Raw genomic sequence first — 25,696 nt, forward strand, 5'->3', positions numbered from 1 at the left:
TGTGCTCATTAAAAATCCCAGGGTGTCTCTCGAGAAGAGTAGGGGTGTTACCCCAGTGTCCTGGCCAAATTTCCCCCCTGGCCTTTACCCATCATGGCCTCCTAATAACCCCCCTCTCTGAACTGGCTCCATCACTCTGCTCTCCTCCCCACTGAGAGCTGGGGTGTGGGGAGCGGACTGGCGCCTCATCCAGGTGGGGGTACACACTGCTGGGGTGGAGAAGGATCCCCATGACCTGTACAGAGCTCCGAGGGGAGTGTCTAGAAAAGCGCTATATAAGTGTAAGCAATTATTATTATTATTATTATTATTATTATTATTATTATTATTATTATTACATACAAAAAAAACAACAACTTTTTTTTGTAAGCATTCTTTCAAGACAGAGTGCTTAAATCCTGCCTGGGTGTGAGTCTCCTAAGAAGGATGAGGCTCGAGAAGGAAACTCCTCGTTTCCTCTCCCAACCTGCGCCCGTTCGCCGATTTCCCAGCGGCCGAGACGCCGGGAGAGACGCGTTTCTCGCCGGGCTGAGTGTGGCGCTGCAGGGGATGGTGTCCACGCCGTACAGGACACCTCGGCCGCTCATTTATGAGGGTCCGCAGTTCTCCAGGAAACTGGGCTCGACAGATGCTTTAAGGGCTCTGGGGAGTTTTTTTATTTTGGGGGGGTGGGAGAGGCTGACAGAGGCTAACATCATCTCCGGCAGGTCAGGCGGTTTGCAGAAGGGGCTTGCCCCCGTAGCCCCCTCCCGGAGAGGCAGGGGGGCAGCCTGCAGTCAGGAAGGGCCGCCGGCCTGTCCAGCGGCCTTTCCGGTGACCGGTTCCGGCCGGAGCAGATGTGAGCCCAGCTGTCGGAGAGCGCAGATCGGGTTACCGGTGAGTGTTTTCGGGGGGCGCAGAGATAAAGTCTGTTTACCCTCCTTCAGACGGGATCTGTCACGTCCCCGAGGAACCCCGTCGCAGCGGGGAGTGGGGTAGGATTATATTTTCGGGGTGCCTCTCTGTCCCGCAACCTCTGACCCCGGCGCTGACGTCGCGGCGGGCCGAATTTGACCCCGCGGAGCGATTTTCGAGTTCGTTTCCGGCTCTTTATTGTCATCCACCCCTAGTAAATGGTCTAAAACCGCTTCATCGATTAATGCTTTTAAAGTAGAATTCCTTTTTTTTTAATTTAGATTCTATATAATTTGTATGTATAATGTTCAGCTTGTGTGGTTGTGAGTTCCTCTGGCTGTAAATGCGTGTCTCTTTGTGTATCTATCTGAATAGCCTGTCTCTTTTTTTTTTGTATTTCTGGTGTAAAATAAAAATACAATTATGTTGTTTTTCACCGGCCTGGGCTTTGTCCTTCAAACCAGTGCGTTTCGGGACTAAGCTACGACTTCTGAGAAGTAAAAATAAGAAATTTCAAATAATACCCGGTCGTTAGTTCAATTTATGCTCCAGTGAGGTAAGTTCAGCTCTACTGGAAGGAGGGCCGGCAGGTGTGTGTGTGTGTTTCAGGGCTCTCAGAACTATCTGTCTGACCGTGTATGTGTGTGTTTCAGGGCTCTCAGAACTATCGGACCGTGTGTGTGTGTGTTTCAGTGCTCTCAGAACTATCGGACCGTGTGTGTGTGTGTTTCAGTGCTCTCAGAACTATCGGACCGTGTGTGTGTGTTTCAGTGCTCTCAGAACTATCTGACCGTGTATGTGTATTTCAGGGCTCTCAGAACTATCGGACCGTGTGTGTGTGTGTTTCAGGGCTCTCAGAACTATCGGACCGTGTGTGTGTGTGTGTGTTTCAGGGCTCTCAGAACTATCGGACCGTGTGTGTGTGTGTTTCAGTGCTCTCAGAACTATCGGACCGTGTGTGTGTGTTTCAGGGCTCTCAGGACTATTGGACCGTGTGTGTGTGTTTCAGGGCTCTCAGAACTATCGGACCGTGTGTGTGTGTGTGTGTGTGTGTGTGTGTGTGTGTGTGTTTTAGGGCTCTCAGAACTATCTGACCGTGTGTGTGTGTGTGTGTGTGTTTCAGGGCTCTCAGAACTATTGGACCGTGTGTGTGTTTTAGGGCTCTCAGAACTATCTGACCGTGTGTGTGTGTGTTTGTTTCAGGGCTCTCAGAACTATCGGACCGTGTGTGTGTGTGTGTGTGTGTGTGTGTGTGTGTGTGTGTGTGTGTGTGTGTTTTAGGGCTCTCAGAACTATCTGACCGTGTGTGTGTGTGTGTGTGTGTGTTTCAGGGCTCTCAGAACTATTGGACCGTGTGTGTGTTTTAGGGCTCTCAGAACTATCTGACCGTGTGTGTGTGTGTGTGTTTCAGGGCTCTCAGAACTATTGGACCGTGTGTGTGTGTTTTAGGGCTCTCAGAACTATCTGACCGTGTGTGTGTGTGTGTTTCAGGGCTCTCAGAACTATCTGACCGTGTGTGTGTGTGTGTGTTTCAGGGCTCTCAGAACTATCTGACCGTGTGTGTGTGTGTGTTTCAGGGCTCTCAGAACCATCGGACCGTGTGTGTGTCTCCAGGTTTTGAAGAGGGGAGCATTGATTTAAGGACTACTAGGGACGGGAGGTGAGCAGACTCAGGGAGTCTTGAAGTCCTGATCTTCAAAAAGCGTAAAAGAAGAGCTAAAAAAAAAACCCGCTGTGAACGTTTTCAGTTCGGCGTATTCGGTGCAGCTCAATGACGCGCCCCCCACACATAGACACTGCAGGGATCGCCGATAACATGAACACCGGACAACACCAGGTTAAATAACGTCCAACTTTTTTCAAAAAAAAACTCCATCAGTGTAAGCCGGTGGTGGGGGTAGAGTTGAGCAACCTGACAGCTTGCGGGAAGGGACTGTCTCGAATTTCGTGCCTTTATGCTCCTATATCGCTTACAAAAATAAGACACCGGCATGGAGGTTATCCTTAGCGATATTCTCTCGGCCTTCCTGACACAGCGAGCCTTTTAATTGCTCTCTAACAATTCTCTTAATTGCTCCGGGAACAGTCAAGAGGCAGATCGATGGACGGATCGATTCCCCCCCCCAGCTTTTGAAAGAACCTTTTCATCGCGACAGTTAGCGCCTACATTTAGATTCGTTTTGACGATATTTTTTTGTGTGTGTGGCTGTGGTCGTTGGAGCTACAAGGACCTGGGCATTTTGAGATGAGCACAAAAGAGCCCCCCCACCACACACACACACCCACCCCTCTCTACCAACTGTCCAGATTTTAGCCGAGGGGGGGGAGGAAATGAGCCCCCGCGTGGATCATGGGGGACAATAGGGCGCGTGTGTATCGTCCTCGTCTCTTCTTTCAATTCAGCGCTCCACGGCACAAAGGCCGGCCATCGCGGGCTGCCCCTAGTTAAATACAGCCATATGGGCGGCTGTACACCGCGAGAGAGAGAGAGAGAAACCCAGAGAGCAGTGTGTGTGCTTCTAATGTAAACCCAGAGAGCAGTGTGTGTGTTTGTAATGTAAACCCAGAGAGCAGTGTGTGTGTGTGTGTTTCTAATGTAAACCCAGGGGGCACTGTGTGTGTTACTAATGTAAACCCAGAGAGCAGTGTGTGTGTTTCTAATGTAAACCCAGAGAGCAGTGTGTGTTACTAATGTAAACCGAGAGAACAGTGTGTGTGTTTTAATGTAAACCCAGGGAGCAGTGTGTGTGTTACTAATGTAAACCCAGAGAGCAGTGTGTGTGTTTCTAATGTAAACCCAGGGAGCAGTGTGTGTGTTACTAATGTAAACCCAGGGAGCAGATTGTAATAATAATAATAATAATAATAATAATAATAATAATAATAATTGCTTACACTTATATAGCGCTTTTCTGGACACTCCACTCAAAGCGCTTTACAGGTCATGGGGATCCCCTCCACCCCCAGCAGTGTGCAGCATCCACCTGGATGATGCGACGGCAGCCATAGTGCACATAGTGCACACATCAGCTCTCAGTGGGGAGGAGAGCAGAGTAATGAAGCCAATTTATAGAGGGGGATTGTTAGGAGGCCATGATAAAGACCGATGGGAAATTTGGCCAGGACACCGGGGTAACACCCCTACTCTTTTCAAGAAACACCCTGGGATTTTTAATGACCACAGAGAGTCAGGACCTTGGTTTGACGTCTCACCCGAAGGACGGCGCCTGTTTACAGTATAGTGTCCCAGTCACTATACTGGGGCATTAGGACCCACATAAGCCGCAGGGTGAGCGCCCCCTGCTGGCCCCACTAACACCTCTTCCAGCAGCAGCCTCAGCTTTCCCAGGAGTCTCCCCTCCAGGTACTGACCAGGCTCCCACCTGCTGAGCTCCAGTGGGGCTGCCAGTGGTGAGTCACAGAGTGATATGGCTGCTGTTGCAGGGTGATATGGCAGTGTGTTTCTAATGTAAACCCAGAGAGCAGTGTGTGTGTTTCTAATGTAAACCCAGAGAGCAGTGTGTGTTTCTAATGTAAACCCAGAGAGCAGTGTGTGTGTTTCTAATGCGAACCCAGATATTGATGGTTTGAAAGTATTTATTGAGAGCTCCGTCATTGAAAGATCTGGACTGCCTGGCTGAGGGCGTGGGACCCCGGGCACAGGGCATGGTAGTCATGTCCTGTAGAGCAAAGAGTTTTCCATGGTGGAGCAAGGCATGAAGGAGGGAATGTGGAGGGAAAGAGAAGGGAATGTGGAGAGAATGCACAGGGATGAAGGAGGGAATGTAGAGGGATGAAGAAAGGAAGGAAGAGGGATGAAGGATGGAGGAGGGAATGTGGAGGGAGGGAGGAGGGAATGTGGAGGGATGAGAAGGGAATGTGGAGGGATGCCCGTAATATTCAATGTAATAATAATGGCAACATGTCAGTACAGTTCAATCCCGGGAGAAGAGATCATGGATTTCATCTCTTTGGAAAGTCTCCCGGGAGAGCACTCCTTCTCCCTGAGCTGCCCGATCGGAAGAGATACAAGCACTGCACAGTGGGGAAACCCGAACTCCGAGGAACACCGCGCTGCGAGGGCTTCACCTGGACACATCCCAAGCAACCATCACAACTTCCCGAATTCCGGCCAGGCGCAATATCGACTGCCTCATCGCCAGACTGAAGCCCGAGAGCACCACCGACCCAGTCTACATCAGCGGGCACTACGATCCCGCGCGTCCTCGCCACGTCAGCCCACCCCCATCCGAACCATGGGATTGTCCCACTGTGTTGAGGCTTGTGGGATACAGCCGGAGACGGAGACGTGCAGGGAAAGGCCTTCTCCGATCTCTCTTCTTCCCAGTCTCTAATGTCCAACTCCTCCCTTCCCCCGGGTGGTGGGAGCTTAGCGCTACAGAGAGGTCCAAAACTCCCGGGTGGAAAACCCCAGGGAAGGGTCTGGCCGGTCCCGATCGGAAGCCCCTCGTCTTAAGGGGCGCTCCGGCCCCTCCTCGTTTGTCCCGAGTTTTGGCACCAGCCCTTTCCCTACAAAAGCCAGACGCCCTCGCCATTCCTGGCTCAGCTCTGGAAGATGGACGCCTGGAAGTGGGTCCGGGGCTGGGAGCACCTGGCCTCGTTATCCCGTTTTATTCCCCCCCGATCCTTCGCCGGATCCCGCTCCGGCTTTCAACTTCTGTCGTGTCTCTATCATGGATGGATCACCCGGCTCTGGACTCTCGCCTACTCTGGATTTCTCCTTTGGAGTCGTTTACCTTTACCTTGGATCACAGCCCCCCCCGAACACTAGCGCCTACCAGCCCCGATCCCAGTCTCCTCTCCCCCCATGTTTGTCTCACTCCCCTCCGGATTCTATCGCCTGCATAGGGTGGTCCATGACGTAGGTCAGCCTGCCCACTGACGACCTGCACAGCTCGGCGTGGGTTGCCCTGTTCCAGGATGTCCAGAATGCCGGAGAGCCTGATGGTAACCGCCCCCTCTGGTGGATGGGACTGGATCAGAGGAAGACAATCAGGCTCCTACGAGACCTCAGTTCCTCTGAACCATGGGCCTGCGAGTGAGAGTGTCCAGACAACGCTGGGGTACTTCCCTCTAAACCGAAGACGGCCTCGCTTGCCTGCGACTTTACATCCATAAGTAATAATATCAAGTTGCCCCACAACTTAACCATCTCTCCTCCTGGTGTAACAAGACCAGACCTGAACCTCTGGACCATCTCTCCTCCTGGTGGAACAGGACCGGACCTGAACCACTGGACCATCTCTCCTCCTGGTGTAACAAGACCAGACCTGAACCTCTGGACCATCTCTCCTCCTGGAGTAACAGGACTGGACCTGAACCACTAGACCATCTCTCCTCCTGGTGGAACAGGACCGGACCTGAACCACTGGACCAGCTGTCCTCCTGGTGTAACAGGACTGGACCTGAACCACTGGACCATCTCTCCTCCTGGTGTAACAGGACTGGACCTGAACCACTGGACCATCTCTCCTCTTGGTGTAACAGGACTGGACCTGAACCACTGGACCATCTCTCCTCCTGGTGTAACAAGATCAGACCTGAACCACTGGACCAGCTGTCCTCCAGGTGTAACAAGCCCTGCTCCTAGACCATTACGAATGGTGAGTCTCTCCTTGTTTATTGCCACTAAGTGTTGAAACCTTAGTGGCAATACATCAACACAATATGCCTGGAGTGTTATTTTATTTTCGTCTTCTTGAGAAAACCCAATTGTTTGAGCTCTGGCTCCAGCAGATGAGTGGGGGAGGTAGGGGGAGGGAGGAGTCACACCCTGTCCTGCGGCACTCCATCTGTGTGCCAGGAAATTCCAAAAGAAGGAAATTAAAACCGACTGACACTCACCCCAGAAGAATGCTGCGTGATCTCTTAACTGAGGCCTCGCTGCTTGATCGGCTGAGGCACTGCCAGCAGCCATATCACCCTGCAGCTCCCCACTGGCAGCCCCACTGGAGACTCAGCAGGTGGGAGCCTGGCCAGTACCTGGAGGGGGAGACAACTGGGAAAGCTGAGGCTGCTGCTGGAAGAGGTGTTAGTGGGGCCAGCAGGGGGCGCTCACCCAGCGGTCTGTGTGGGTCCTTATGCCCCAGTATAGTGACGGGGGACACTAGACTGTAAACAGGCGCCGTCCTTCGGATGAGACGTCAAACCGAGGTCCTGACTCTCTGTGGTCATTAAAAATCCCAGGGTGTTTCTCGAGAAGAGTAGGGGTGTTACCCCAGTGTCCTGGCCAAATCTCCCCCCCTGGCCTTTACCCATCATGGCCTCCTAATAACCCCCCTCTCTGAACTGGCTCCATCACTCTGCTCTCCTCCCCACTGAGAGCTGGGGTGTGGGGAGCGGACTGGCGCCTCATCCAGGTGGGGGTACACACTGCTGGGGGTGGAGGGGGATCCCCATGACCTGGAAAGAGCTCGGAGTGGCGCTATAGAAGTGTAAGCAGTTATTATTATTAGACTTTCCAGCACTGAGACCTCACAAGGGCAGAGCGATTGGAAAGAGCCCTCTTTCACCCCAGAGAAAGTAGGAAAGCCTTTAAGAAATGAAACATCTCAGATTCAGAAAGCATTTCACCGTTTTCGGGAATGGGTGTTGAACACAAATAAGATCAGACCACTTTATCGGCCCTATTCAGTTTCTTGCATCAGGAATGTGTCTTTTCACAGACCCCAGCTTGGCTCTCCAGGAGACACACAGACAGGGAGAGAGAAGCTGGGGGTCAGAGCACAAGGTACAGCGCCCCCTGTAGCAGCTGAGGTGAAGGGCCTTGCTCAGGGGCCCAACAGGGTAGGATCCCTCTGCCAGCCACGGGATTTGAACTGGCAACCTCCCAGCTACAGGCACAGCTCCTCAGCCACAGATCCACCACACCGCCCGCCCTTCACTCCCAAATAAGACTGATTCTCCTGTAACTCGAGGCTAAGCTCATCGACAGGACCCTTGTGTTGTGACAGAACCAGTTTCTCTGCCTGTGTGCACATGACATCTTTTCGCTTTCTTTCATAAATGTATGTCTTTCTCTTTCCTACAAGACATTCCACATTCCCTTCCGAACACAGTGATTTCAATGAGCGGGCGTCAGATCTGTTTCAGTGTTTCAATGTCATGGTCTGTGACCACGATCATAATCTCCGTTGGGGCCGTGCTGGAAATTGTCCTCATGCATGACGCAGCCCTGCAGAAAAGATCGAACTCTGTCTCTGTTCAGTCCTTAGAGATGGTGAGAGGCACAGACAGGGTCAGAGCAACTGTGGGGAACGCGCATGACCCCATGCTCTAGGAAAAAAACAACTCTTCTTGCCCGTGACCTCTGACCTCAAGTTCATGAAGTGCAGAATAAGGTCCACAGCAAAAAATGTTAGTTCACGTAGGTTTCAGTGTTTCAGCGTCAGCGTGCGTAGGCTGCAAAGGAACAAGTAAAGGTTTATTCAACTCTGAAAAGAGAAGAAAAGAGACAAAACATTGCAGCAAAAAAGGTATATATGTGAACTCCTTAAAGAGTGCCAATATAGTCATGGATCCATCTATTTTATACCTGTTTTATCCAGTACAGGGGCGTAGGTGAGCCGGAGTCTGTCCCAACGAGCAACAGGCACAAGGCAGGATACATCCTGGATGGGACGCCAGTCCATAGCAGGACACACACAGACACACATTCACAACAGGACCAGTTTTCCCAGCAACCAAATTAACCCACCAGCCTGTCTTTAGAGGAAACCGACGCACCTGGAGGGAACCTCAGTAAACCCATGGAGGGGAACATGCAAACTCCACCCAGACAGCAGCCCACAAACTGTGCCCAGGGCCCCAGTGCTAAACACAGTCGCATTGCTCACCACTGTGGCACCCAGCGGGGTTATCACAGAACGCATATTGCGACTCGTGTGCGCTTGATGAGAAACTATTTGTGCCCGTGTCTCACAGAGGGCCAAGGTGGATTCGAACCAGGAATCTTCTGACATAGCAGGCTCAGCGCTGCAGCTTCACCAGCTGTGCTTGGCTCTTAGCTGGCATACGCTGCTAGGAAAAAAAAGAAAGAAAAACTTGTTTGCATTGTTTTGAAGTATGCACTCACTCAATTTGCCCCAGGTGCTGTGTTCGTTTCCTTATTCTGCAGAATTGTTCGATCAGGCAGGCGAGGAGCGAGCACAAAGCTCTCACCCTTCTCCTGCTCATGTCTGCCTCCTCCTGACCAAAATCCCCAGCATGTCTCAGTTATCGTATGCCAGCAGCCATATCACCCTGCAGCTCCCCTCTGGCAGCCCCCACTGGAGATTCAGCAGATGGGAGCCTGGCCAGTACCTGGAGGGGAGACTCCTGGGAAAGCTGAGGCTGCTGCTGGAAGAGGTGTTAGTAGGGCCAGTAGGGGGCGCTTGTATTTACGAAAAAATTGCCTCCTAATTAGGCGATATAGTAAAATGCCTCGTAATTAGCCGATAGCATCGATCGATTTGAGTGTACGAACACCCTATAAAGCTACCGAGAGCTCAGCTCAGCTCAGACCATGCGTTTAGTGTTGCGGCAGTGTCTGTTCAGCGCTACACAAATAAACGCCGGGTTTATTCACAACGCAATGTTAATATTCGGGCTTAAACATGAACGCGATCGACCGTGGGGACACGCGTATCCTTAAACGAGAGAGACTGTGCCGTGCAGTCGGTTCCGCTGCTGAAAACTAACGGTGCATAATGATACTGTAGGTGTTCTAAGACAATTCTGCCATCTTGATACATATCATCTAAAATAATGTACTATCCCGTAATTTCGCGTTAACATGAACAATTTTTTCCCCCCTTGATAGCAACTGTACGTGTTTCAGTATGGCTCTTGCTTGCTGCTGTTTGCCGCTCCGTAACATCTTTGTTTCAACCTTCTCAAGTTCAGCATCAAGTTCTTATCGCGCAGTAAGAGCAAATGAGCAATTAATGACATTCTGATCAACACATTTGTGTTCTCTCAAATTGACTACTACAATGCTCTACTCGCTAGGGGATCTAAATCTAGTCTGAACAAACTGCAGTATGGCCAAAATTCAGCTGCCAGAATCCTGACCAGGTCTAGTGCGAGCGATCACATTACTCCTGTCCTGGAGTCCTTGCACTGGCTTCCGGTCAAATTCCGCGTAGACTTTAAAATCCTCATGCTCACCTATAAGGCTCTACATGGCTTGGCACCTCAGTACCTGTCTGAGCTATTATCGCCCTGCTCCCCACCTCGCAACCTTCGCTCTTCGAATTCTGCTCTCCTTACTGTCTCCCCAAGCCCTGTCTACATTGTAGGGGTGACAGGGCCTTCTCCTGTCATGCCCCCAAGCTCTGGAACTCTCTCCCCAGGGATATCAGAGAGTCACCTTCTCTAAACTCCTTCAAATCCAGACTCCAAACCCTCTTCTTCAGAAGAGCCTTTACTGAACTGGTTCCATTCTTCACCCCTCTGTTTTTCTTAGTACCTCCATCCACGGTCTCCTCTGTGTATTGTCATTGTGTTTTATCTGGTGTGTTCTTCTTATTTATTGTTGTTGTCATTCTGTAAAGCGCTTTGAGAAGCCACCTTTAAAGGCGCTATATAAAATAAAGTTTATTATTATTATTATTATTATTATTATTCTATGACTCGTCTCTCTTTCTCCCATTTGAACTACCCAAATACCTTGTTTGTTTTTGTCTGTGGGCGGGCATGTCTTGTATTAAGGAGGCGAGACCTGTTGGGGTGCGGGGCTCCCCGAGTGTGGAGGACCCCGGAGCTCGGGTTCGAGAGAGGGAGAGACCCTGGGCCCGGAAAGATGGGTTAAGTGACAGGGAAGGCGAAACTCAGGAAAGCGTTCCAGCCATCAAGGGGGACCCCCCCTGAGTTAACTCGCAAAAACGAGATAGCGGATGATCTCGTAATTCGGAGAGCCGATTATCTCGTAATAACGAGGTAGTGCATTCCCATGGAGTGTATGTGATCATCGCATCGATAGCACAATTGCCATACAACACCATATTGTAACGCATACGGCCGATATTGCAGGTGGTGCGAGCCGGGTGACGTCACCGCACTTCCCTGTGGATAGCAGGGACTCCAGCCTCTGGCCTGAGAGAGATCTCCGGCCTGAGTGGAACCGGCAGCCCAGTATGTGATCTCCTGTCCCAGCCTGAGGAACAGTGAGGCTGTCTCTCAATAATAATAATACAGTGTGTGATCTCCTGTCCCAGCCTGAGGAACAGACAGTGAGCCTGTCTCTCAATAATAATAATAATACAGTGTGTGATCTCCTGTCCCAGCCTGAGGAACAGACAGTGAGCCTGTCTCTCAATAATAATAATACAGTGTGTGATCTCCTGTCCCAGCCTGAGGAACAGTGAGCCTGTCTCTCAATAAAAATAATACAGTGTGTGATCTCCTGTCCCAGCCTGAGGAACAGACAGTGAGCCTGTCTCTCAATAATAATAATACAGTGTGTGATCTCCTGTCCCAGCCTGAGGAACAGTGAGCCTGTCTCTCAATAATAATAATACAGTGTGTGATCTCCTGTCCCAGCCTGAGGAACAGACAGTGAGCCTGCCTCTCAATAATAATAATACAGTGTGTGATCTCCTGTCCCAGCCTGAGGAACAGACAGTGAGCCTGTCTCCCAATAATAATAATACAGTGTGTGATCTCCTGTCCCAGCCTGAGGAACAGACAGTGAGCCTGTCTCTCAATAATAATAATACAGTGTGTGATCTCCTGTCCCAGCCTGAGGAACAGACAGTGAGCCTGTCTCTCAATAATAATAATACAGTGTGTGATCTCCTGTCCCAGCCTGAGGAACAGTGAGCCTGTCTCTCAATAATAATAATACAGTGTGTGATCTCCTGTCCCAGCCTGAGGAACAGTGAGCCTGTCTCTCAATAATAATAATACAGTGTGTGATCTCCTGTCCCAGCCTGAGGAACAGACAGTGAGCCTGTCTCTCAATAATAATAATACAGTGTGTGATCTCCTGTCCCAGCCTGAGGAACAGTGAGCCTGTCTCCCAATAATAATAATACAGTGTGTGATCTCCTGTACCAGCCTGAGGAACAGACAGTGAGCCTGTCTCTCAATAATAATAATACAGTGTGTGATCTCCTGTCCCAACCTGAGGAACAGTGAGCCTGTCTCTCAATAATGCTCCATCTGTCTACAGTACATGTAAATATTTTATTATATGTCTCTGTTGTAAACGTCTGTAGATTTTAGTTTACTTTTATTTGTTATTTTGTTCCATGTGAATTTCATTATTTTTATTTGCTTTGGCAACACTGATTGTACCCATCGGTCATGCTAATAAAGCACCTTGAATTGAATTGAAAACTCGATCTCCCTTCAGCTCAACTGGCCGGGTCCCTGTTGAGGGAGGCCCGGGGGCGGCGAGGGCGCTACAAAATTTCCACTTTCCATTTTTTAAAGCCAACTAGTCACTATCTTATACACTTAAAAAAAAGGTAAATGCTAAAATTCTTCCTCAACTATAAGACCCCTCCCTGCAAACATTTTTTTTTTCATTGTTCAACTCCTGAATGCTTTTTGGTATAAAGGAAGTTTTTGGTAAAAGAGTCTTTACACAGGGGATCTGGTACTTTCACCCAGAGGGCATTTCTAACATGTTGTTTTTCTGCAAGAACAAATCCCCAGATCTGAATGCAAAAGGTTGGAATGTTCCCCACTAAAATTCTTATAAAAAGTGCCACCATTATGCTATTACACAAAACCTCTTTAACCTTCTTAAAAAATACAACCTGCGTTGCACCCTTGCCTTTGTATTGTGCTAGGTATTTATATTCATTTACTCGTGCAATATCAGTTCCATTCACAGCTCCAGGGTTCATAGGAATATAACATTTCTTTCTAAATTCAATGATCATTGCTTATCAGACTTCTTATGTTGGCGTTTAAAGACAGCGAATTATCCTGACACCAGCTATTAAAAAAAAAGAGATGCATCTCCTGTCTGTAATTGATTTTTTGTCCTCACTCAAAAGTCCAATCAAGGCAACATGCAGCCACAAACTTGACAATCGAACAGTTGTCAGCGTTTACACAATAATTAGTGTACAATGTGAGGACAACAGTTACTCAGGCTGGTTCTTTTGAGCTGCGTCAGCAGGCGTAGGCTGCAAAGGAACAAGTAAAGGTTTATTCTAGGCTGAAAAGAAAAGGGACACAATATTTCGGGTCTGGAGCCTTCTTTGGGTGTGTGAATTAACCTTTACCTGTTCCTTTATAGCTTACGCAAGCTGATGCATTTCTGAGATATACTGAGCTTTTGTCCACGCCCCTCTCGGTCAATCGGATCATACTATGGTCTTTCTTGTCCCAAACTACAGACAGAGATTTAAAGCATGTCAACCGAGTCTAGGAACTGTAAAACAGTGATCATCTGAGACTAAGAATGTGCTCAGTGATTGTGTTGAGATCACTGACTGCAGCATCTTTTAAGGAGGCTGGTTGTGATCTGAATGAGTTCGCTGATGCAGTGACATCATATACTCACAATGACACCTGAGTAAGGCTCCACAGCCGAAACGTTGTGCCTCTTTTCCTTTAATTAATAATCATTAATTGCTTACACTTATATAGCACTTTTATGGCCAGCAGCCATATCACCCTGCAACTCACACCTGGCAGCCCCACTGAAGCTCAGCAGGTGGGAGCCTGGTCAGTACCTGGATGGGAGACCTCCTGGGAAAAACTAAGGTTGCTGCTGGAAGAGGTGTTAGTAGGGGCCAGCAGGGGGCGCTCACCCTGCGGTCTGTGTGGGTCCTAATGCCCCAGTATAGTGATGGGAACACTAGACTGTAAACAGGCGCCGTCCTTCAGATGAGACGTAAAACCGAGATCCTGACTTTCTGGGGTCATTAAAAATCCCAGGGTGTTTCTCGAAAAGAGTAGGGGTGTACCCCGGCGTCCTGGCCAAATTTCCCTTCGGCCTTTACCAATCATGGCCTCCTAATAATCCCCCTCTATGAATTGGCTTCATTACCCTGCTCTCCTCCCCACTGAGAGCTGGGCTGTGGGGAGCGTTCTGGCGCACTATGGCTGCCGTCGCATCATCCAGGTGGGGCTGCACATTGGTGGTGGTGGAGGGGATCCCCATTACCTGTAAAGCGCTTTAAGTGGATCGTCCAGAAAAGCGCTATATAAGTGTAAGCAATTATTATTATTACTCCACTCAAAGCGCTTTACAGGTAATGGGGATCCCCTCCACCACCACCAATGTGCAGCCCCACCTGGATGATGCAACTGCAGCCATAGTGCGCCAGAACGCTCCCCACACCCCAGCTCTCAGTGGGGAGAAGAGCAGAGTAATGAAGCCAGTTCATAGATGCATGGAATAAACCTTTACCTGGTTCTTTCGAGTATAGTCCTTTCCGATTGCAGTACAGGAAAGGAGGGTTATCTCATTCGAAGGCTGGCCAATCTGGAGTCCCACAGACTCGGTGTGTCTGAACTGGAGGTTTCCCAGGTCTCTTTACAGCAGCCAACGCAGAACTGAGTTGCTCAAACGGTCAGCGATGCTAATCAGCCACCGAGCGCCTTCAGATTACCCTGCCTCTGCACGTCACGCCCACCCGCATCAAGATGAAACCAGCCCCACTCAGGAATGGAAGATTTTTTTTTTAACACTGCCTCGCCCTTCCTTACAAACTCTTGAACCGGCCACGCCCACACACAGCTACCATCTGTCTAAGCACATGACTGAAGGGCAGTCCTGGACGTTATTACACAGGAAATGGTGGCAGAGTACAATGCAATGGGAATCCGCAGGACTGAAAATAAATAAAAAATCCAAAGCATCTCAATTCTAAATCGCCCGCTGTCGCCAGAGCTAGCCGTTCGCCACATGGCACAGTGGGTTGTATTTGCCCTGGTCCTGTATCTTACCTTTGTGGCCCCCCAACAGCAGCAAGGCCGATCGCTGGGAGTGAACCCTCAAACAAAAGCGCACAGAGGAAATCAGTTTCGTTCACACGACCTGAGCTCGCAAGCAAAAGTAGAAAGCTGAGATCTCCTAGGATGTCTGAGTGCCCGGGGCTAGTGGATTGTCTGTCAAACTCACAGAGACAAGTATTTGTGTAATAATTGCAAAGGTGATTCCAACTTATTATATTATTATAATTTATTATTCTATGTATAATCCCAGGTTAATATTTTATTAGTTATTATTTTATCATATTTTATATTATTATTATTATTATTATTATTATTATTATTATTATAACTCCTTTGTCCTGTATGGCACATGTTAGTCCTTCTGTGTCGCTTGCCTAAATGAAGATCGAGTCTGTTTTTGCTTCTTCTCTCCCCAGTCACCCTGCTGGGCTGCGTCCTGGCGCTGTTGGCGCAGGGGCAAGCGTACAGCAGCGCCATCCAGAGGTGCTTCCACGACAAGGATTCCGAGTTCCTGCTGGACATCGCAAAGCACGGCCTGATCCGGAAAGGCCCGGCGAAGAAATTCCTGATCGTCGGGGCGGGGATCTCCGGATTGATCGCGGCGAAGCTCCTGGAGGACGCCGGACACGACGTACGGTATCCCAACACTCTCTCGGGCTCGGGCTCAGCTCCTGGGGGGGAGGGGTGGCGTTGTTCCAAGCTTATGCTTTTCATAATTAGGTTCCTCCTGAACCGCTGATCCGTGGAAACACTCAAAATAATTCCTTTTGTTTGTGCTCAGGCCTCACCAATCAGCAGCTAAGTGCTGTAACTGCTCTCCTCTGATGCCACAGTGGTGCGTTTTCCTACAGGTGCAGATCCTGGAAGCCAGTGACCGAGTCGGGGGGCGCATTCTCACCCACAGGAACAAGACCAGGGGCTGGTACGCGGAGCTGGGCGCCATGAGAATTCCCTCGACTCACGAGTGAGTGTTTCCCTGCAGTGCTCGTTTCAGGGTGTGATGAGGCGTGAGATGAACCAGCTGAAGAAGCTCTAGTCCTTCACTATTTTTTAACAATTTAACACATTGGCAGAACAAGGTAACTGTGATTCCTGCAGCAGCTGCAAAATTTCCCAGCCAGTGAAGGGTGAATTGTCATTGCCTTGTCATTGTCATCCCTAATGTGCACGAGCCCAGAGGCATTACACTTTGCCTGCCAACACCTTTATAGGCAGACGGCATTTTTCTGGCCCTCCTGCCAAAAAGGGATGCCAACCTCTGGCGTCTACACTGCATTCAAGGTGTACTTGGAGTTAATGAACAGTGGTTGGCATTTCTGCGTTAATGAACAGTGATTTAAAAAAAAAAAAACAGCAGTGGATTAAAAACCCTGAAAGTTCCTGTTCCACCAGAATTCCACAATGTTCCCAAACACATTCGAAAGCATTATGTCGAATTCTTTTTACATTCATTTACTCGTCTGACAAGCTACTAGGCAGGTTGGATTGACTTCTGACAAATGTGACAAGGTGGTCAAACTGTAAATATTTACCATGAGGGAAAAGAGGTATGCAAATTTAAACACTGCATTCCTACCCCTGCCTAACAGCAGGAGGAGGAGGGGGATGAAGTGACAGAGCAGTGCAGACAGGGGGCAGTGTTGCAATTACACCCATTAAAAGGCTAGAATGATCCTGGGATTGAAACGTAGCTCTGGGCAAAATATCTAAAGTCATATTCCTTTTACACCGTGTCACTCTGTTCCTCTGTGCAGATCCGTATTCCTTAGTCATCTGTGACTTCTTCCCAGTACCCACACCCCCAAGTTCCTAAATATCTGCAGCAAACAACACCCTCAGCACATCTGGTTGGTACCGCTGTTGGATTTGAGCACAAAACTCTGCTGGAGCTATATCAGACTGCAATATTACCACGCGATCGCGTCTCGCCTCCGCGTTTAGACGTTCTGCGTCTCCTGTGACCTTTCCAGACTCGTCCATCACTACGTTCAACACTACGGGCTCAAATTATCCGAGTTCATCCAAGCCGACGACAGCGCCTGGTACTTCACCAACGGCGGGCTCCACAGGGCGTTCGACATTAACAAGAACCCCGACCTTCTGGGCTACCCGCTGGAGAAATCGGAAAAGGGGAGGTCTCCTGAGCAGCTGTACTCTGAGGCCATACAAAAGGTGACGATCAATAAACCCCGACAGGGGTATTTGATAACAAAACCCTCTGTCACACAATGGCCAAAGCAGGTCCGTTTTATAACAGAATGGCTCCGCCACAAAAACACTCAAGTAAAATAGGTGCAGTTTATTTACAGTGCTCCCAGTCCTCCCTCACCAGAAAACAAAACCCCCAAAAAGAAACAAAACTAAGTCTTCAAATGCAGATAAATCCTCCTTATTGCTTTCTCCCTGTTTTCAGTCGCACTACCTGATATAACAACCAACCCCCTCCTAGGCTGAAGAGCCAGCTTAAATAGCTTGTAAGCCCCTCCCCCCTCTGGAACAAACCATTTCTCCAATTCGATGCAGGGTTTTTCCCATCCCCTTAAATAATTAATAAGTGCTTACACTTCTAGAGCGCTTTTCTGGACACTCCACGCAAAGCGCTTTACAGGTAATGGGGATCCCCTCCACCCCCAGCAGTGTGTACCCCCACCTGGATGAGGCGCCAGTCCGCTCCCCACACCCCAGCTCTCAGTGGGGAGGAGAGCAGAGTGATGGAGCCAGTTCAGAGAGGGGGGTAATTAGGAGGCCATGATTGGTAAGGGCCAATGGGAAATTTCGCCAGGACACTGGGGTAACACCCCTACTCTTTTCGAGAAACACCCTGGGATTTTTAATGACCACAGAGAGTCAGGACCTCAGTTTTACAGTACGTCTCATCCGAAGGACGGCGCCTGTTTACAGTCTAGTGTCCTTGTCACTATACTGGGGCATTAGGACCCACACGGACCGCAGGGTGAGCGCCCCCTGCTGGCCCCACTAACACCTCTTCCAGCAGCAACCTTAGTTTTTCCCAGGAGGTCTCCCCTCCAGGTACTGACCAGGCTCCCACCTGCTGAGCTTCAGTGGGGTTGCCAGTGGGGAGCTGCAGGGTGATATGGCTGCTGGCTGAGTAGGGGTAGAGGGGTAAAGACTGGAACCAGTTCAGTAAAGGCTCTTCTACAGAAGAAGGTTTGGAGTCTGGATTTGAAGGAGTTTAGAGAAGGTGAATGGATATGAAATTAAGTAATAGCAGTTACTAGTCAAGCCCTGAGTGTGCACCCTCAGGAACTTATGTAGTAACCGCTCAATGGAAGATGTCTGAATGTTGTATTTTCCATGCTACCTGTACCTTGTGACAGGCTCCTCTGTCACCCCCTCGTTAGTGCGAAAACATGGCCAATTTAGAGAAAGACAGGGGAGGTATCAGATGGATGCCCAGTTCTGCAATAAAACTGGGGTTTTGCCTGATAGGGACGCTGGTACCTCTTTAGGAAAAAAGTGAGGGTTGGAAATGTGAACTCAGAACAAGATCTCATCCAACACTGGCCTCATGAGTCCAGTTTGGTCTCCCCAAGTTCCACAGTGAGACATGGGTTTCCCCAACTGCTTGACTCCATCTAGCTGAGAACACTTGATATGGTTGGATGAGTACGCGTGTATCAGCCCCTCTGTGGAGAACTGGAGAACTGAAATGCTTCAGTTCTATTTTAGAGCTGTTTTGCTCCCTCTGGGCCAGGTGTCCTAGCTAGAACTGAACAACAGGTGAATTCTAAAGCGTACCAGGAAATTTTACCCCTCCCAAAAACAAACAGTCTTCTGCCTGAAGCTCAAGGCTCAAGTCTCGAACTTCAGACTTTGCAACAGGAGAGCGATAGGAGGCTTGTATCAGTCTCCATGTCCAGAAGGGTAAGCTCGAGATCAGTGTGCTTGATTGATCATTGCAATCTCTGGTGGCTCATGCCTGCTGTGAGCTGAGGAGAGTAGGTCTCCAGTGCAGCTCTCACAATCTGGAGGATTGGTCTAATATAGCCAGCAGCCCTGCACTGGAGACTCAGCAGGTGGGAGCCTGGCCAGTACCTGGAGGGGAGACTCCTGGGAAAGCTGAGGCTGCTGCTGGAAGAGGTGTTAGTGAGGCCAGCAGGGGGCGCTCACCCTGCGGTCTGTGTGGGTCCTAATGCCCCAGTATAGTGACGGGGCACAGGCACTGTCCTTCGGATGAGACATAAAACCGAGGTCCTGACTCTCTGTGGTCATTAAAAATCCCAGGGCGTTTCTCGAGAAGAGTAGGGGTGTTACCCCGGTGTCCTGGCCAAATTTCCCCCCTGGCCTTTACCCATCATGGCCTCCTAATAACCCCCCTCTCTGAACTGGCTCCATCACTCTGCTCTCCTCCCCACTGAGAGCTGGGGTGTGGGGAGCGGAGTGGAGCCTCATCCAGGTGGGGGTACACACTGCTGGGGGTGGAGGGGATCCCCATGACCTGTAAAGCGCTTTGAGTGGAGGGTCCAGAAATTTGCTATTGCTATACTAATACTAATGCTAAGGAAGTAGTATTAATATCCCTCAAGAATATTTAAGATCCTAATAAAAAAACTCTATAGAATACACCTGCTAATCGGAGGTGTCAATACATTTGGAGGCTGATGTCTTTCACCACTTTAATAAGCATTCTGGGAAAGTGCGAAATGGTGCATGCAGTAAAAATTGACATTGCTTTACTTTGCTAGCTGATCGGTTTGATTCCACGACGAATCTAAAATATTATGTCATCAAATATCCCTCCACCTTTAGATCAGGAGTGTTTGGAGCTTGAAGCTTCTGAGCGATTTCATGAAACCACAGCCTGACTCTAAACTCACTGATCAGCCCTGCCAGTGTGGCTGGTAGCTTTTCCCCACATTTTCGCAACATGCCAGTGGGATCATTATTCCTCCATACTTGTTTAATGTCTTCATTGGAAAACGCTATTTTTTACACAAGTGAAGATTTGAACAAGAAGTGATTTTGTCTCGTTCTCAACGTAAAATACCTCTGAACGCTTATCTCCCGAAACACGGCTGGAATGAATTCTTTATTGGTGGTCTCTGTGGTACTGTTGTGGTGGACTCTGCTGTCGAACTCACCTTCCCCCGCAGAAGTTGATAAAGCTCGAATGGAAGAGCTCGGCTGCGAGTTCAGTACCCTTTCTGATGTGATCTCTGAAATCGTGAGATTTCCACGGCCTCTGATCTGTGAGACATTTTTTTTTTCTTCTAGGTCATCGATGAAATCGAGAGGGATCCATCCCAGTGCCAGTGTATCCTCAAGAAATACGATGTCTATTCCGTAAAGGTGCTGCTCGGTTTGGGTTCTGATCCTGATCATTTCTAGTATTAATTATCCCCAGGGGGTAATGAGCTGTAGATGTGGTTGATTATCATAGTTCAGTGGAGATCATAGGCCAGCAGCCATATCACCCTGCAGCTCCCCACTGGCAGCCCCACTGGAGACTCAGCAGGTGGGAGCCTGGCCAGTACCTGGAGGGGGAGACTCCTGGGAAAGCTGAGGCTGCTGCTAGAAGAGGTGTTAGTGGGGCCAGCAGGGGGCGCTCACCCTGCGGTCTGTGTGGGTCCTAATGCCCCAGTATAGTGACGGGGGACACTGGACTGTAAACAGGCACCGTCCTTCGGATGAGACGTCAAACCAAGGTCCTGACTCTCTGTGGTCATTAAGAATCCCAGGGCGTTTCTCGAGAAGAGTAGGGGTGTCACCCCGGTGTCCTGGCCAAATTTCCCCTCTGGCCTTTACCCATCATGGCCTCCTAATAACCCCCCTCTCTGAACTGGCTCCATCACTCTGCTCTCCTCCCCACTGAGAGCTGGGGTGTGGGGAGCGGACTGGTGCCTCACCCAGGTGGGGCTGCACACTGCTGGGGGTGGAGGGGATCCCCATGACCTGTAAAGCGCTTTGAGTGGAGGGTCCAGAAAAGCGCTATATAAGTGTGAGCAATTATTATTATTATTCTACACATAAGTGCATAAAGCAAAATACAGCTGCTTCGGAAACTGCTGTAGATTAAGCCGGCCCAGGGACGCCAAATAATGTAGGGGAAAACCGGTTCAGGGAGCTAAATATGTAATCATAGTGGCTCTCTGAAGGCACCAGTTCTGTAGGGTTTGGGCATTTACTGAGACAATTATTAATTGTAGCAGTAAATCACAAAGTTGATTCTTTTGATGGCTTTAGAATCCAACCATGTGACATAACTCAAACAACGCGCACACACAGGTACTAATACACGAGGATACATTTATTAATACATAGAATATGCATGTAAAACTAACAGATCTTATCGAGAGGGTTATCAGAGTACAAAAGGTATATATTCAGTCAGTTACAAAGTGTTACACATATCAAGAGGACATACGTTCAGTATATCATTCATTAAGACCGTTTCGTAAAGTGAACTTGGTTACAACTTCTACATTAGATACTCGAAACAAGTACATAACTCTTAGGAATTAAATTGATTTCAACTGGTTGGGATAACAATTGAATTCTCGAGCTGTAATGCAGTGAAGTTGAATACTCATCCAATCTCTGGGGATTCAGATCTCCTGCGGGCACAAAGAAACAGTTGCAGGCTGTTGCTGTCCAATCCGCGCTCTCTGGCTCCGTGCCAGGCTGTGCTGTGCGGCTTGCGACGGTGCGCTGCTGATGCTCACTGTTGGCATTAACTAGCAAAGTTTGTGCACAGGAGAAAAGATGACTGTGGGTCCCAGCAAGTCAGGAAGAGGACCGGTTCGTTCCTGATGAAGAGCTAGTTCTGAATAGTGATTCAGCTTTCCACAGTTCCGACCTGTTCACGAGGCCTGCTGCTGGTTACTCTCTGGCAACCTCCACTCTAGACTCTTAGAACAAAGGAAAGTTCTGGCACTCGGACACACTGGCCGTTCCGTGGTTGTCCGGGCTGAGTCTCAGGATGGTCAGGAGGTGCGCTGCGAGAATGTCCTGCCCTTGGGATTCTCCTTTGAATTCCCTTTAGAATTGTTGAATCTGAATCTGAATCTTGTTGAATCTGAATCTCTCAGGCTCTCTGTGTTGCCTGTTTTTACCTGGAGGAACTTCAGCTCATTGATTGGCTGAAAGTTCCATGGGCATCAGAGTCCCACGTGGGTTACTCGGCCCTACCAGTCCCTGATTGGTTGATCAGGGTGAGATATGAGTCACTTAGTCCTGACACTTAGTAATGCAGTCCAGATGTCCAACTGGCACTCCCTAGACAGATAGGCGCCAATGGATGACCATTGATCATGATAGCCAGGCTTAGCTAAGTGCATCCCCCTTTGGGAGCTGTCCTTATCAAAAGAAAACATCTTGCATGAATGGTTTCTCTGTGGCTGCACCACAGAGATGAACAGAGAAATGGGGCCTCATTTGGGAAGCTCAGAAACACTTAATTCTGCATTATTATTAAGCCTCGCCACTACACTGCAGTTGAACAAACAACTAGGTAAGTTACTTCAGAGTTTGGTTACAGATCCAGACAGGCACAGTGGTGAGCATTGTGTTTTTGACGCTTCGCGGTTGTGACCCCACAGGAATACCTCAAGAGAGAAAGTAACCTCAGCAGACACGCTATCCAGATGATCGGAGACATTCTGAACAGCCAGTCCCTGTTTTACACCGCCTTCAGCGAGAACCTGCGAGATGAGGCTGACATCAGCGATGACGTCAAGTGAGATTTTCAAATCGGCTGCGTTTTCGTGGAAAAAAGACAGATTATCAACCTCAACAACATGGCTGGGCGGCTTGTCCCACACTCCCACCACCCTTGGTGTAAAGAAGCGTCACCTACTGTACATAGATCTGTGAAACAGACCTCATTCTTTCTTAAAGTCATCCCACACCCTCGATTTCCTGTTCAGTTTTGATAAGCAGTCCCTTACCCACGCAGCCTCTAACATGATGTGATATAACCAGTACGATCCCCGAGAGAATATTTCAGGGGGAATTCCTGCTACTCCGAATTTTGAATTCGAATTCGTGGCTGATCCCTAAAACAAAGGGAATTGTGATCGCAAAGTGTGGCAATAAATTGAATTGTAGAGTCTTCAGCTATGAAGTTATTCTAATACGGAACCCACACTCATGTTTCGGGTGTTTTCATTTTGACAGGGCTGGAAAAAAAAAAAAACAACCCCAAAATGACCTGTCCGTTTGATCTGTTTCCCGTCAGGTTTTACAAAATCGATGGAGGCACGGATCTGCTGCCGCAGGCTCTGAGACAAGACCTGCGGCGCAGCCGTATGCAGCTGGAGTCACGAGTTTTGGAAATAAATCAGACCGGCGAGGGTGTCCGGGTGGCCTACAGACACAAACCGGACAACGCGGTCCAAACGGCGGCGGCGGACTACCTCCTGTTCACCGGCACGGCCAAGGCGACTCTGAACGTCAGATTTAACCCCTCTCTCCCCCTGCAGAAGAGAGAGGCCCTGCGCAGCGTCCACTACGACAGCGCGACTAAAATCTTCCTGGTCTTCAAGGAGCGGTTCTGGGAGAAGGAAGGCATCCGCGGGGGGAAGTCCGTCACGGATCGCCCGTCGCGCTTCATCTACTACGGGAGCGAAGCGTTCGAGAGCGGGGTCGGGCTGGTGCTGGCGTCCTACACCTGGGCGGACGAGTCCCTGTTCTTCCTGGGCATGAGCGACGAGGCCTGTCGGGAGGCGGCGCTGAGCGACCTGGCGGCCCTCCACGGCGAGGGCGTCCGCGCTCTGTACGAGGGCGGGGTGGTGAAGAAGTGGAGCCTGGACGAGTACAGCCTGGGCGCCTTCGCCCTCTTCACGCCCTTCCAGCTGACGGATTATCACCGGGACCTGTCCGCGCCCTCTCAGCGGGTCTACTTCGCCGGAGAGCACACCGCCCTGCCCCACGCGTGGATCGAGACGTCGGTGAAGTCCGCCCTGAGGGCGGCCCGGCGTATGAACCACGACGCGGCCGCCGAAGCCGTTCATCACTTAAAGACCGAGCTTTAAACAACAGCCAGGCCAAAATATGAAAAAAAACGTATTTTCATATGTAGGTGTAGGGTCATTACAGTGCGTTGTGCTTGCTGTTTATTTCTTCTGTTTTATACTACGATTTGTTTCATACCGGGTGTCCTGTATTATTATACTAGAAACGATATGTGGAAATCTGCAAAGTTTATAGAGAGAGACTGAAGACGTGCTCTTTCTAGGCAGTTGAAGTCACGAATGCTGTAGTCAGTTATAAATGTTCGATGAGCTGCAGTACTGTATCTTTTTTTTAAAATATGATTGTATCTTTTACAAGAAGACAGAAGGATACTTTATTTGTCATTTCAGGCCAGCCACAGAGCATGTAGTCCTATTCAAGGGGGTGGGGGATTTCTAGAAAAAAGTCAAAAAAATCCCATTGAAAGCATGAAACGCAACTGGTGCTACAAGGGGTGTTTGGGTCTCAGACGTTTTTTTAGGGTTTGTATAAGGTCAGTGAGTTCCGAAGATGGATAGACGTCTGGGTTTAGAAATGTACATTCAATGTATGCGATGTACATTTGCTAAAAAATAAAAAACGTTTCAAAGCAGATTCTCTGGTGCTTTATTTTCTGTTAGCCAGCCCTGTCAGTCTTTAAGGACACCATCCCCTTGTCCTGTGTGTGACAGGAAAGTAGCTTCTGGTGAAATATTGTCCAAAACATGTTGCATGAACCCTAATGCACTGCAGACATTATTCACAGTGAAAACAGAGAACACAGGGAACTGACTGAAAATCCACAAAACCGAAAGTGTCTCAGTTTATCAAGATCAACACCTGGATCAAGGCTGCATCTAGGGAAAGTAATGGGAGTGGAAAGATCTTTTATAGCATCAAGGACAGAAGGCAACTCTTTACACGCAGAAGTGTAGGTGCGTGGAGCAAGCTGTCACAGCTGATCATTACTGCTGGCCCCACTAACACCTCTTCCAGCAGCAGCCTCAGCTTTCCCAGGAGTCTCCCCCTCCAGGTACTGGCCAGGCTCCCACCTGCTGAGTTTCCAGTGGGGGCTGCCAGTGGGGAGCTGCAGGTTATCAGGTTAGATGTGTGCAACTGGGTCCTGTTACTCTCAAACCTCCAGCCCTGAGCTATGGAGACCTCACCCAACACCGATGGGAGGTGATATTGCACCGGTCTGGGCCTCCAGAGCAGAAGCATTCAATGCTCCGAATAGGAAAAGGAGATTAAAATAACTTTCGTGTTGTAGTGGCCAGTAATAGTTTAGTTGTGGCTTCAGGTGTAAAGTATCCTGGTCTGTGTGCTACTGTAAATTTGCTCTCTCCAGAGCATCAGATTTGAAAATATGGGGACCGAACGCTCTGAAAAGCTACAGGTTCGGTGGATTTCTTTTGCCTTTTGTTTTGTGTCTTTTGCAAATAGTCTTCCGCACTGAAGCCCTTTCTGAAATAGATGCTGTTGCTCCCTTGTCTTCCAGCAAGACCTGTTTGTCCCTGTAGTGTCACAATCTTGATTCTTATGAAAGAGATTCTTATGTGCTCCTTAACAAGTACTCCACATAAGTCTTTGGAGGGGAACCAGAGCCTATCCCAGCAGGCAACAGGCACAGGGCAGGTTACACCCTGGACCAGTCCATCCCAGGACACACCCACTCGCACCAGAGCCCGTTCTCCCAGAAGCCAGTTCACCTCCCGGAATGTTTTTGGGACTGTGGGAGGAAACAAAGGAAAGCCATGTGAACACAGGGGGAACATGCAAGCTCCACACAGACAGCACCCCGAGTCAGGAGTCTAACCCAGGGCCCTTAGCACAGCGCGAGAGCAGTGTTAACGACTGCGTCGCGCGGTTTCAGGCAGAAATGTCTGTTAAGAAATGGAAAATGATTGTGAACCTTGACATCGCCCCCTGT

At 49.3% G+C, this 25,696-nt stretch overlaps 1 protein-coding gene and 1 long non-coding RNA gene across 2 annotated transcripts; one reads left to right on the top strand and one right to left on the bottom strand.

Annotated features, from left to right (window-relative positions):
* Positions 1 to 652: 652 nt before the first annotated feature.
* Positions 653 to 24,381, top strand: LOC148646730 (L-amino-acid oxidase-like). The gene is made up of 7 exons (XM_088609232.1): positions 653 to 876; positions 15,231 to 15,445; positions 15,666 to 15,778; positions 16,785 to 16,986; positions 20,050 to 20,124; positions 22,374 to 22,510; positions 23,012 to 24,381. The coding sequence occupies exons 3-7, from the start codon at positions 15,756 to 15,758 to the stop codon at positions 23,805 to 23,807; spliced, it is 1,233 nt and encodes a 410-aa protein (XP_088465358.1). The 5' UTR covers positions 653 to 876; positions 15,231 to 15,445; positions 15,666 to 15,755; the 3' UTR covers positions 23,808 to 24,381.
* On the bottom strand, positions 7,518 to 9,142 carry LOC148646731 (uncharacterized). Its single transcript, XR_015927776.1, has 2 exons — positions 8,450 to 9,142; positions 7,518 to 8,316 (listed from the first exon to the last, which is right to left on the bottom strand). It is a non-coding gene; the product is annotated as an uncharacterized LOC148646731 (long non-coding RNA).
* Positions 24,382 to 25,696: the final 1,315 nt, after the last annotated feature.

Source organism: Lepisosteus platostomus, chromosome 16, assembly GCF_059453375.1.
Source record: "Lepisosteus platostomus isolate fLepPlt1 chromosome 16, fLepPlt1.hap1, whole genome shotgun sequence".
Taxonomy (NCBI): domain Eukaryota; kingdom Metazoa; phylum Chordata; class Actinopteri; order Semionotiformes; family Lepisosteidae; genus Lepisosteus; species Lepisosteus platostomus.

What these genes read in the sequence shown, in the direction of transcription:
- LOC148646730 (XM_088609232.1), top strand. Translation starts at nt 15,756, where the DNA reads ATGAGAATTCCCTCGACTCACGA. An exon ending in ACTCTGAGGCCATACAAAAG is followed by an intron (nt 16,987 to 20,049) that starts GTGACGATCAAT and finishes TTTTTCTTCTAG; the next exon opens with GTCATCGATGAAATCGAGAG. An exon ending in ACGATGTCTATTCCGTAAAG is followed by an intron (nt 20,125 to 22,373) that starts GTGCTGCTCGGT and finishes GTGACCCCACAG; the next exon opens with GAATACCTCAAGAGAGAAAG.